General features: G+C 32.9%; 2 protein-coding genes across 3 annotated transcripts in view; both read left to right on the top strand.

The window, feature by feature from the left end:
- The first annotated feature begins 604 nt into the window (after nt 1-604).
- Nucleotides 605-6,866, top strand: crybb3 (crystallin, beta B3). The gene is made up of 6 exons (XM_042752037.1): nt 605-710; nt 1,831-1,913; nt 3,073-3,191; nt 5,421-5,553; nt 5,643-5,785; nt 6,450-6,866. Exons 2-6 carry the CDS (start codon nt 1,839-1,841, stop codon nt 6,721-6,723), a joined length of 744 nt encoding a protein of 247 aa, XP_042607971.1. The 5' UTR covers nt 605-710; nt 1,831-1,838; the 3' UTR covers nt 6,724-6,866.
- A 5,236-nt stretch (nt 6,867-12,102) lies between these two features.
- pxna (paxillin a) overlaps nt 12,103-12,631 on the top strand; it is a 42,822-nt gene continuing 42,293 nt past the window's right edge. The window contains exon 1 of one of the 2 annotated variants that reach the window (XM_042752012.1): nt 12,103-12,251. In XM_042752012.1, the coding sequence (XP_042607946.1) occupies nt 12,239-12,251 (13 nt within the window). In that variant the 5' untranslated portion in view covers nt 12,103-12,238. The remainder of the gene's footprint in view (nt 12,252-12,631) is intronic. The other variant, XM_042752016.1, reaches the window with a different exon arrangement.

Below are 12,631 nucleotides of genomic sequence, written 5' to 3'. Positions count from 1 at the left end.
ATTTAATATAGCGCGTGATAGTGGGAAGTGTTGGATATACATTTACTTACATCGACCAAGTTTTGAAAATTCAATTTAAGTTGTATTTAACTACATTTTAAACCAAAATTAAGCCCTTTTTTATTCATTTGTTCATTTCAAAAGTTTCTTTCTTTTTTTCCTTTTTTTTTACATGCATGCTTTTCTTGGGCAAAAAGTTATAGAAAACAATCACTAATTTTGAGAATCCATCAAATGAGGATGAATGGCCCAGATCTGTGGAATGGGTTTGGGCTCAGAGAGGCAGAGAGACCAGAGAGAGAGAGAGAGAGAGAGAGAGGATAGTGAGCAGGGTTGTGATGACAGCAGCTGATCCTGTCTGAATCCTCTTGGCTCGCGCCCTGTCGGTGCCCACTGTACCCACGCTGGCAGCAGAGCAAGCTGGTGGCTGCGGGCAACTCCTGCCAACTCACAGCCTATTGAGAGGCAGTCTGATGGACACAAATTCGAACGACAGACTTGCTGCATCAACAGCAATCAACGCCCAACCCATTTCTGCTGCTGTGGACGGAATTAAACCATAAATACCCCCCAGGTTCCCTCCACCATACACCCTCACCTCCATACACACTCCTCACACACACACACACACACACACACACTCATACACACACACGCTGAGAGAGAGTGGAGGGGTGAGAACTGCTGAAGGTGAAGGACGGGAGAAACAGGTAAAGATATGTTCAGCCTTCATCTGAAGTCTTACTTTTCATGTGTGCTGGCAGTAAAAAAGAAACTAAATATCATTGTCATAGAAATCTGTCTTAGGTTTAATTGGATACCTAATGCAGTGTAATTGAAATACAGAAATTGGTATAAAAGAGAAAGGAAAATCCTTTTTAGAGAGATTTTTCCTTGATCAAGACTAATCTATTTGATCCAAACTTTTACTGCTAAAACAAGAACGTTTACAAAATGTTTTTGTCTTAATTGTCACCGCTAGATCTATTGTTTCAGTTTAAAACCTATAACAAACCTCTTTTTTGTGAATTGAAAAGAAAGATGCATTAGCTTTTTGTTATCTGTTTTGTTTTGTTTTATTTTTGCCACCCGACTAACAACATTTTTACTGACACAATGGATATGTAACAATAATGAGCATAATAAGCTGAATTTAATTGTGTCCCTTTTGAATGTTTTGTTTTGTTTTGTTTTGTTTTGTTTTGTTTTGTTTTGTTTTGTTTTGTTTTGTTTTGTTTTGTTTTGTTTTACCAAAAATATTTTTTAAGACAATGTGTTACAATAATGAACATGATAAGCTATGTTTAATTGTGTCCCTTCTGAAGTTTTTTCAGTCATTGTTTTGTATGGTTTTTGTTTTTCCCCTACTACCAAGAACATATTTTATCAATTCAACAATATATATATACAATAATGTACATAAAAATTAAACAAGCTGTAACAATTGTAACAGCTTGTTTAATTTCAGTTTTATAAATTGCTGCTTAAGGAATATGTTTACCTGTCTAATTTTGGGGAAACGCAAGTTGTGTTTTGTTAAAAAATAAAATAAAAAATACTGTTCATATCAGTTATGAATATTTTGCATGATTGTGTATGTTTCTTCAAGTTAAATGCCTCTTGTTTTTTTATCTAATACAATAATATTTATGTATTTATAAGTGTCCAGATGTGCTTTGTGGCCATCCTCTTTAGATTAAATTTCCTGTTTTCTTTTGGTTTAACATTTTATTGAAGTTATTTACTCTTCTCATGTTTTTAATGCTCATACAGCAATAGCTGGTGAATCACTTTTTCCTCATCTCTGACGTGTGTTTGTGTTTTGGACAGGTGGAGAGATGTCGGATCAGCAGGGAGTCCCAGATCAGCAGGTCGCTGAGAAGAGCCAAGGAGGAGCAGGAGCAGTTTACAAGGTCCAGATATACTAATTTATACAGTTCTTTTTCACAGACAAAAAGCCCAGAGGAAACTCTTTTAGAGCTCCTGAGACTGAGTGGATTCTTGCAAAAGCAGACACAACAAGCCAATAGCTGACACACAGTAAGAGTATTTATCTATGAAGGAATGTAAAAATGTACTCACCCTCAGGGCATCTAAGATGTAGATGAGTTTGTTTCTTCATCAGAACAGATTTGGAGAAATGTAGCATTGCATCACTTGCTCACCAGTGGATCCTCTGCAGTGAATGGGTGCCGTCAGAATGAAAGTCCAAACAGCTGATAACAACAAATAATGTAATAATCCAAACCAACCCACCACACAAATCAATAAATTATGAAGCCAAAAAAAACATGCATGTTTGTAAGAAGAAAAAAATAATTTTTCATTTTAATTTCAAACTATTACTTGAAACCATTGAAAAAGTAATCTCGTGTGAATCAGGAGAGAAATACGCACAGATTAAGCACATTTACAAGCAAAAACAGTCCAAAGCCATTCTAAACAAATATTTCAATGGATTTTAATATGAGAGGACAACAGGGGAAGGACAACTGGACGTTTTCACTGGAGGAAGCATAATTATGGATTCTGGACTCATGTTTTGGTCATAAGCAACGGTTTAAAGTTAAAAATTATGGATTACTTGTTGTTTTTATCAACTTTTTTAACACCCATTCTGACTCCAACCATTAACTCAACAATACACTTCATACTACAAATCTTACTAAGAAACAAAAACAACAAAAAAACAAAACTACATCATTACATGACCTGAGAGTGAGTACATTTTCATTTAAGGTGAACTATTTCTTTAATATTGAGATCTCTTGAATTTTGATTACAGACTTTGATACTGACAAATTTGAACACAGTTTGAGACATTGTCTTGAGAAGAAAATTCTGAACAGCAAATATCTCCACTTGTTCTTCATTAACTCTTATTGCTGTCTAGGGGAAACAAGAGCAGAATGAAGTTCTTCATTAAAATGAATGACAATTTACATGAATGGTTTTACAAATTATTTACACACAAATTCTGCTCGTTTTTCACGAATGAAAGAGTTTATGGCTTATAAAGTTTATGACAAACAGTTTATGACTTAAAATGTGTTGAATCAATCATCTTAACAGGTCTCACTGTTTGAATTCGAGAACTTCCGTGGAAAAAAGGTCGAGCTGTCAGCAGAATGCAAGGACTTGATTGAGAAGAACTTGGAAAAAGTTGGATCAATCATAGTTGAGTCTTGCCCGTGAGTACATGCTCTCTACTGTCAAACAACATTATCTACAACCACAAAAGAAGGACTGAAGAATGTTCAGACTGTTCTTGAAGCAAATGTTTGAATATATGCAAACTGAATTTGTCTGTTGGAGAACTCTAGGAGAAGGTTTTCAGTCTGTTTTGCACACAGATTATAGCAAATGACTTCAGAAGATTATAACTCAATGGACAACTTATATCAGTGCTTCTCAACCACACTGTAAAAAAAAGTCTGTAGTTTTTACAAAATAATTTTGGCAGCTGTGGTTGCCAGAATACTTTTGTAAAAAATACACTGTAAAAAAAAGTCTGTAGTTTTTACAAAATAATTTTGGCAGCTGTGGTTGCCAGAATACTTTTGTAAAAAATACAGAAAAACTGTAAACACAATTACGGCCAAAAACTGTAAATTTACAGTATAAAACTGTTATTTACAAACAAGAAAATTTTAATGTAAACCAGTAAATTCAACAACGCACACTGCTATTAAAATCTGTTTTTGTACCTTTAACATACTGACAACCACCATAATAATGCAGGTGGTAAAGAGAAAGCCACATGAAGAATGGAAGTTCATCACAAGTAGCTTCGCCACAAGCAGAAGTTTATATTAATATATAGAAGGTGCACAAAGTCCATTCATGCAAACACAAAACACCATCATGGTGACACACGATACTTAAACAATTCAATAAACTTTCATTAAACAGCAGAAGATGTAACATAAAGCCCAAATGTACAACTGATAACAAAAAACTATTAAAAAACATGATTATTTAAACAAAATACTTTCAAATGTGGAGCGTCACACAGGGAATTCTGGGAATATCAGTTTACAGTTTTTGACTGTAAATTATACATTGATTTTGTTCTTTTTTTATTTCTAAAAACTGTAAAATTAACAGCATTTTACTGTAAAATTACATGAAATGTCTGGTTAGATCTTTTACAGTTTTTCCCTGTATATAGTACAGGAACTTACTGTTAACCTATTAACACTTTTTTTTTGTAGCGTTTTTACAAAATTGTACAGTTAAAATGACACTTATTTTTTACAGTGCAGACCTTTCTTAAAATTGATAATAATATAATATAATATAAATAATAATATAATATAAAATATAATATAATATAATATAATATAATATAATATAATACTACATAATATAATATAATAATATAAATGCAAAAATACAATAAAGATATAAAGATGGAATCATATTTCTTTTTTCTTCTCTATAATGTTCGTTTAGAACAAGCAGTTCTTAAAACCTCTGGAATCCCAAAATGAACTGTGATTTATTAATTTACCTATATGGGCATTTAAAAAATGTAAATAACAGCTTAGAATTATATTATATAGTGCGTTTTCAAGTAAAAAAAAATATATATATATAAAAAAAAAAAATTAAAGAGCTATTGAAATATCTGAAATAACTGAAAATTTTTTATTTGTTTAACTTGTTTAACTACGGGTTATTGTCCTTAACTAAAAAAAAAAAAAAACGGAATTACTTGAAATAAAATGATAAAATGAAAATAAAATAAATAAAATAACCCTAAATTAAATTAAATTAAATTAAATTAAAATTAAATTCAAATTAATAAATAAATTAAATATTAAATTAATAAAATACAAATAAAATAAATAAAATACAAATAAAATAGAAATAAAATAAAATAAAATAAAATAAAAAAAAATAAAAACTCATTTGAATAACTTTCATTTCAGCTAGTTGCCAAGTAAACATTTCTCATTTTCTTTTAGAAATGTATTTTTTAATAAGTTGAAGTACTAAAATAACTCCAACTAAATGAACAATAGGCTATATAAAGATTTTTTTTTTTTAAAATAATAAAAATAAAAAAAACAGAAAAAAACTAAAACTTTAAAATGAAAATTAATATAAAAAACTAAAAATTAAATCTAACTCAAAATATTAACAAAAACTTTAATAGGTAATAGCTATAATAGTATATAAATGACACTAAAATAAAACAGCTTTACCTGCATGTCATGTGACCATTAACCAACATCAGAAAACTGTCAAAATTTAAATGTATTGTTAAATTATTGAAATATTAACTTAAACTCTCAGGGGTTCTTCAAGTAAATATTTATGTTGAAAGGGGTTTGGCAAAGAAAGTTTGTGAATCCCTTCTTTAATCAAAAGGAATCATCCATTGATCCGTCCTGATCTTGATGATCTTGTCATAGATGGGTCGCCTTTGAGCAGAAGGGCTTTCTGGGAGAGCAGTTTGTTTTGGAGAAGGGAGAATATCCTCGCTGGTCCACCTGGACCAACAGCCAGAGCAGCTACTGCCTCCTGTCCATTAGACCTCTGAGAGTGGTGAGAGACACGTTCACACCTCACACCTGCTTAAAGATCTGCTCTTCTGCCACGGCCCACTGAGTCTTGTGTTTACGCTCCATTACTAGGACAGCGCAGACCACAAACTACATCTGTTCGAGAACTGCAGCTTTGCCGGGAGAAAGATGGAAATCGTGGATGATGACATTCCCAGCTTGTGGGTCCACGGCTTCCAGGACCGTGTGGCCAGTGCCAAAGCTGTCAACGGAACGTGAGTTTGAGAGTTTGTTTGAGATTGTTTTCTTGCCGCTGCTATCCAAAGACCATTAACTCATGAAGCTTGATTTTTCAAGATGGTTTTGATTTTTGTTTCAAATCTTATTTTACCTGATTACAAACAGTCTGAAAGTCAATGTGATCTCACAATGTACTCTTTTTACTTCTTAAATACATTTTCCTGGTCATTAGTGCATGTTATTTGAAAGAAACTACCTTTGAAAAGTTTGGGGTCAGTTTTTTTTTTTTTTTTTTTTTTTTTTTTTTTTTGAATTTTTTTTTAAATTTGAAAGAAACAAGCATTAGATCAAAAAGTGACAATAAAGACATTTATAACATTACAAAAGATTTCTAATTCAAATAAATGCTGTTTTTTCTCTTCATCAAAAAAAAATCTTTGTTTTCTCAAAAATATTAAGCACAGCAAATGTTTTCATGTGTGTCAATCCACAACAAACTCAAATTTGAATTCTTACGTAAAATGGCAGATTTATCCAATCATAAAAGCAAGTCTGGTGTTTTTTTTGTTTTGTTTTTTTTTTCTTGTTAAATATCTTTTTTTATGTGACAAAAGTAAATTGATTGGATTCAAATGCTGTTTCATGATTTCTTCGGACACTATTTTCACAGTCGAGTATGACTTCAATCTCTTTCCTCAGGTGGGTCGGCTACATGTACCCTGGCTACCGCGGGCGTCAGTTCGTGTTTGAACATGGCGAATACAAACACTGGAATGACTGGGGAGCCACAGAACCACAGCTGCAGTCCGTCAGACGTGTACGTGACATGCAGTGGCACAAACGGGGCTGCTTCACCGTCCCCGACCCGGCTCCCAACCCTAATCCAAACCCAAACCCCAGTCCTGCTCCCGCCCCCGCTCCTGCTCCTGCTCCTGCTCCCGCTGCCCCATCTGCCCCGGCTGCCAGCAGCTGAAGGAGGGCCAGCCCTGCCCATGACCTCTGCCCTGCGCCTGCTCAGAGGACCACAAAGAAAGCTCGAAAGCAAAAGTGACTGCCTTGCCTCTTGTGTGTCTATCATTGGAAATAAAGGCCTCGGCCCCATGCTTTGATCTCTGACCTTTGGCTCGTGTCTGATTTTATTTTTTTTCTGCTAGACTGATATAACACTGAAAATACCACAAGTTTGGTAATGAATGCTCAGCAGGGCTGCACTTGTTTGATCAAAAATGTGAAATATTATTACAATTCAAAATCTATAATTTCTCCTAGTTTTTAGGCTAACTATTGTCCATATTGGTGTGCGTATCTGTGTGTATTTCTCTTTATTTCCTTTCATCCTCTGTATGTCTTTCCTGTCTCTTTGTAAGTCGTTGGCTCTTGGCAGGAGTTCAGCTGAGTCATTTGAATGGAGAACAAAGCATGGCAGCCTCCAAAAATGACAACTAATGAAATAACTCCAGGCTGATGTGGGCTTGGCTTGCCATGGTTTGGCATTTCTGTCACGAATGATGATGAAAAAATATGGCAAGCTTCCACTGCTGGTCCAAAATGCCAATCCATGGCATACCGATGAGGTTACCAAACCAGACTAGGTCTTTCTATGCCTCACTAAACTACTAGTGCAGGCAGATTTTGGTGAGGAAAACACAACTGTGACTCTAAACTCTGATATAATCACTGTAGATTGTAGATCTAAATATTTAGCTAGTTACTGTGTATCTGACATTATTGTGAAAAAGACGGTTTAAAATTTTTTTTATTATTATCTAATATGTAAATAGCTAATAATTAAATTATTTATTTTTATTTAAAAAAAGTAATTATTATGGTTATTTTTAAATTGAATTATTAATTTTTACAAATTATTATTCAATTATTTAAAAAATAATTTTATTTATTTTTAATGATTGTTTTTTAACTGCTATGTTTTTTTTAACTGTATGATTAATTTTTACAATTTTTATTATTATTGTTAACTGTTAATAATTATTTATTATTGAATTATTATTTTTTTTCCTAATTATTTTTAATTATTATTTTTAACTGCTAATGTTTTTTGTAATTTTGGCTAATAATTTTATTTATGATTTTATTTTCATCATTTACCTTCCTTATTTATTAAAATATAATAAAAAACTACTAAAAACTACTAATTATTTTTTATTTGTATTTTTTTTTATTATATATATATATATATATATATATATATATATATTCTGTCTTTTATACACTGGGCAAATGGTGTAGGATTTACTTTAAATTAATTTTCACTGCAAAATTCCTAGAAAATTTCATGAATAATTACAAAGAATTAAATGTGAAATTTTGAAAAGACTGAAATAGTGATTTCTTATAAAACATACTCAGATAATATTTTATTTAATCGTTTTATTTACAACTTTGAAAAATCTTTTTTTTTTCTACAGTAAATTTGAAGGTCTTTTTCCATCCAAACTGCAGAAACTAGTTACGTTTAATTCAAGCCAAGAGCAACAAAGCTAGATTATTTGACAAAAACCCACATTTCCGTGCATTTATTTTGAAATAGTAGCTTGTAAAAGACTGAGACAATTATTTTCTCTCTAAAACAGTTTGTACGTGGTGCTGCAAACAACCTCACTGGAAAAGAGAACAAATGTTTGACGTTTATTCAAATGAGTTTTTAAATAATTGCATTCCTTCTATAGCGTGTGTCAGCTCAGTTGCCAGATTTAAGAGCAAGCAGTTTCCTAAAAACAGCAGAACAACAGAAACATGTCACAATTTGAGATTCTATTTTAGAATCAAACGATTTTTTGACAAGTTTCCCCAAGGGCCTTTAATAACCCTGTTCTTTCATTTTTCATTTGTACGTTTCTTTTCTTCTGTCTGAGAAGGTTCACAGTGATCCAGGTCATTGTGTAGATGTTTTTGTAAAGCAGTCAGCTGCGCTCTGTTGCTCAAAATGTTTTGTTACTCATCCAGTTGGCTTCGGCAGTTGTGAAATTAAGATTTCCTGGCGTTTAAAATCATTGCACACAATATGATGTCATTAGTGAGTTGTATTCAGGCCTTTGCTGTCCTGAAAGCAGTGTGTGTAGTTCAGAAGTGTCTATAGGCCTTTACTGGAGTCATTCTGCAAAACATATCGATGAGGTTACCAAAGCAGACTAGGCCTTTGCATCACCAAATTACTACAAAGGCAGATTTTGGTGAGGAAAACACAACTGTGACTCTAAACTCTGATATAATCATTGCAGATGTTGAACTGTTTAAAGCTACTGTGAATCTCACATTATTGTGCAAAAGATAATCACTGATAAAATCTAACATTTTGCAGATTCACTAAAACATTACTAACCTAACTCAGCTTTAGTTTTTTTAATTATTGCTTTTAACAGCTAATTTTTAATTCAAAATTTTTACTAATTATTATTTTTAACTATTTTTAATTGCTAATAATTTTTAAAGATTATTTTAAATGCTAATTAATAATTTTTTATTAAATTGTTTTTTCAAATTATTTTAAATTGCATATCTTTTTTTTGTTTCTTTCTTGCATTTTTTTTATTTTGCATTATAATATAATTTTATATACTCAAAGGCTGCATTTATTTGATCAAAAATATAGTAAAAACAGTAATATTGTGAAACATTATGACAATTTATAAGAAGTGTTTTCTATTTTAATATATTTCAAAAAGTAATTTATTCCTGTAATGCAAAGCTGAATCTTCATGAAAGCATCATTACTGCAGTCTTCAGTGTCACATAATCCTTCAGAAATCATTCTAATATGCTGATCTGCTGCTCAAGAAACATTTCTTATTATTATTAACAGTTGTGCTGCTTCATACTTTTGTGGAAAACATGCATAGAAAGTTAAAAAGAACAGCATTTATTTAAAATAGAAATGTTGTGTATTTTAAATTGATCAATTTAATGCACTATTGGTGAATAAAAGCATTATAATTTTTTTTTATTTTTTCAAAAAAAATAAAAAAAAATACTGAACCTAAACTTTTGAATAGTTGTGTACATACATATTATTATTCCAAATACATGCTTTTTCTTACATGCTTGATAAAATGAGTTTTTAACTGGGTAAAAGAAACCAGTTACACATTTAATTAAGAAATAAATCCTGCCTTAATTCAGTATTGAAGTGTGTTTGTTTTGGAGTGCATGCAGGAATAGCACAGGTAAACACAGATGTCCTTACATTCCTCACGCGGTTCCTCTGCAGCACTGTGAACGCCGCTCACTTCACCACGGACATGGACGTGTGAATTTAGAGTGTGTTCAGTAAATTCCCAAAGAGCCCGAAGCTTTCAGCAGCCTGTTCACAGCTGTTGAAACATGGGATATCCCAGTGTCTAATGACAGCCAACAGCTCCCCGTGACGGACCCACACACACAATCTTCACCCTCAACATAAGAGAAAGCACTAAAGATGATCAAATGGATTCTTCACAGTAAATAAAAGTCTGAAATTCACTGTATAGCCTATCTGTTGTCATTACAATCCTGCACTGCATGATCCTTAAGAACATGCTGAAGCTGCTGTGCAGAAATGACTCTGATGACTTGATCGCTATGCAATGCATAGGTTGACGTGGCACTGCATGAACGTAATGGGATGACATTTCGTGTGTGCTATTGCTATTGCTGTCTAAATGAGCTAAACACATGGGAGAGACAAGCAAAGACATCTTCACACAACTGCTTTATCAAACGCATGCAGATAGTGTACATATATGCATAACTTCAATCAAATTCTATTTCTGATAATATCTTTTTTAATGGAAAATGTTAAAAATCAATGTATATGTAGTATTCACACAAACTTCATCTAAATACATTTTATGTATTAAATTGTATTTTTTATTTTTTGCTTATATACAATTTTTTTTGCTTATATATTTGATACATGGCATTCAGGTTTCTGGGCACCACTGTTTGTCAGGACCTGAAGTGGGACACTTATATTGACTCCACTGTGAAAAAGGCCCAGCAGAGGTTGTTTTTCCTTCGCCAGCTGAAGAAGTTCAACCTGCCACAGGAGCTGCTGAAACAGTTCTACTCAGAGTCACAGAATCCGTCCTCTGCTCTTCTATAACTGTCTGGTTCAGCTCAGCTGCCAATGCAGACCTTAGAAGATTGCAGCGGACAGTCCGGGCTGCTGAGTAAGTCACTGGCACGACCCTCCCCACTCTCCAAGAACTGCACTCATCCAGAGTCAGTAAAAGAGCTGGTAAAATCATTCTGGACCCCTCACACCCAGCACACTTCCTCTTTGAACTGTTGCCGTCTGGCCGGCGGCGGAGCTACAGAGAACAGTCAGACATAGGAAACGTTTCTACTCTCAGGCCATCTACCTCATGAACAGTTAAATGTTCTCCCCACTGTGCAATAAAACATGTGTGATACCCAACTATCTATACTTATATTTATTATGCCTATGTTATTGATTTAATATATCTTACGTCTATCCACATTCCCTTGAATAATTTGTCTATAGCACATTTGTACATACAATATACCGTTTACTGTCTCTTGTGTATTGTTTTTACACATTTATTTTTACTCACTTAATTTTTTTTTTTTTTTTTTGTCATCTGTGTCTTGTCACTTTTTAACCTGTCTGTGTACTGAAAGCTTCCTTGTGTGTGTAAGCACACTTGGCAATAAAGCTCTTTCTGATTCTGATTCTCTTCTGATTATTATTATTATTATTTGCATAATATTTTATGTTATGTTTTTTTTAATCATTTTAATAATTGTATTATTACATGAAATATTAGCACCATTAGTATTTTTTTGCATTATTTGTTAAAGTATATATTACTCAATTGTAGTATGTATATATTATTTCAATATTTAATGTTATATTATTATATATTATATGTATTATTTTATTACCATGTATTGTTTGAATATTTTTACTATTAGCACCCATTATTATTTGTATTTTTTAATAATTATTTTAAGTATTTTATACATAAATATTCTATTATATATTACATATATTATTTTATTACCATTTTTATTTTCTTTTTATAAATAAATTAAATATTGACACTTATTATTAATGTTTTTTTTTAATTTGCTAAATTATTAATGTGTGTGTGATGCAAATATTTATTATTATTATTATTATTATTATTATTATTATAATTATTATTATTATTATTATTACTACTACTACTACATTACATTACATTACATATTAGCACCGATTATAATTATTAGTATTATTTTTTGGTTATTATTTGTTTGTAATAATTTTGTCATCTTTTCATAGGTTTTTGACGCTTTTCCTAAAACCTCGTTGTAGGTCAGTGAGCGGGCGCTGCGTGTGCTCGACTCACCACGGGCTCGCGCAGCTCGTGCACTTGAGTTGAAAACTTCTCCGCGCGATTGCGGAGCGCACACGAGACGCGAACCAGAGCCAGAGCGGTAAATCACGGACTCCTGCTCCCGTCCCCGAATCAGAACCACCGCGAAACATGGACGATTTAGGTGAGTGTGAGCCACTTTGACGTTTGACATCGGATAATCGCGTAAAGAGAAGTTCGACGCGACGCTAGAGCGCTGAATTGACACCGTAGAAGCGGATGGAGCGCGTTGCTGCTGCCAACGTCAGCGCGCGTCGATGCACGACTGCTGCAGCATGCTGAAAAACACACGCTCGCGCCTCTGGACGGCTGTTTAAAGCTGCTTGACGCATTATATTCATGTGTGTCCAGCTGTTTTGCTGTTGTGTTGATGCTGCAGTGTAGCAGGAGTCAGCTTGATTCATTCTTTACAGCTGCTTCCCTTGCAACACTATGTGATTAATACCAGAGCATTACTAGACCGCTTTGAGCTTTATGCTTGTCCCTAAGTATAGAGCATATTTT

This window comes from Cyprinus carpio, chromosome A5 (assembly GCF_018340385.1).
Source record: "Cyprinus carpio isolate SPL01 chromosome A5, ASM1834038v1, whole genome shotgun sequence".
NCBI classification, from domain to species: domain Eukaryota; kingdom Metazoa; phylum Chordata; class Actinopteri; order Cypriniformes; family Cyprinidae; genus Cyprinus; species Cyprinus carpio.
Note: the sequence above shows the minus strand (reverse complement) of the source record. Positions and strands in the feature narration are given on the sequence as shown.

Coding starts and splice junctions, on each gene's coding strand:
- crybb3 (XM_042752037.1), top strand. CDS start 1,839: ATGTCGGATCAGCAGGGAGTCCCAGATCAGCAGGTCGCTGAGAAGAGC. Junction 1,914..3,072: donor GAGCAGGAGCAGTTTACAAG/GTCCAGATATAC, acceptor TCATCTTAACAG/GTCTCACTGTTTGAATTCGA. Junction 3,192..5,420: donor ATCATAGTTGAGTCTTGCCC/GTGAGTACATGC, acceptor ATCTTGTCATAG/ATGGGTCGCCTTTGAGCAGA.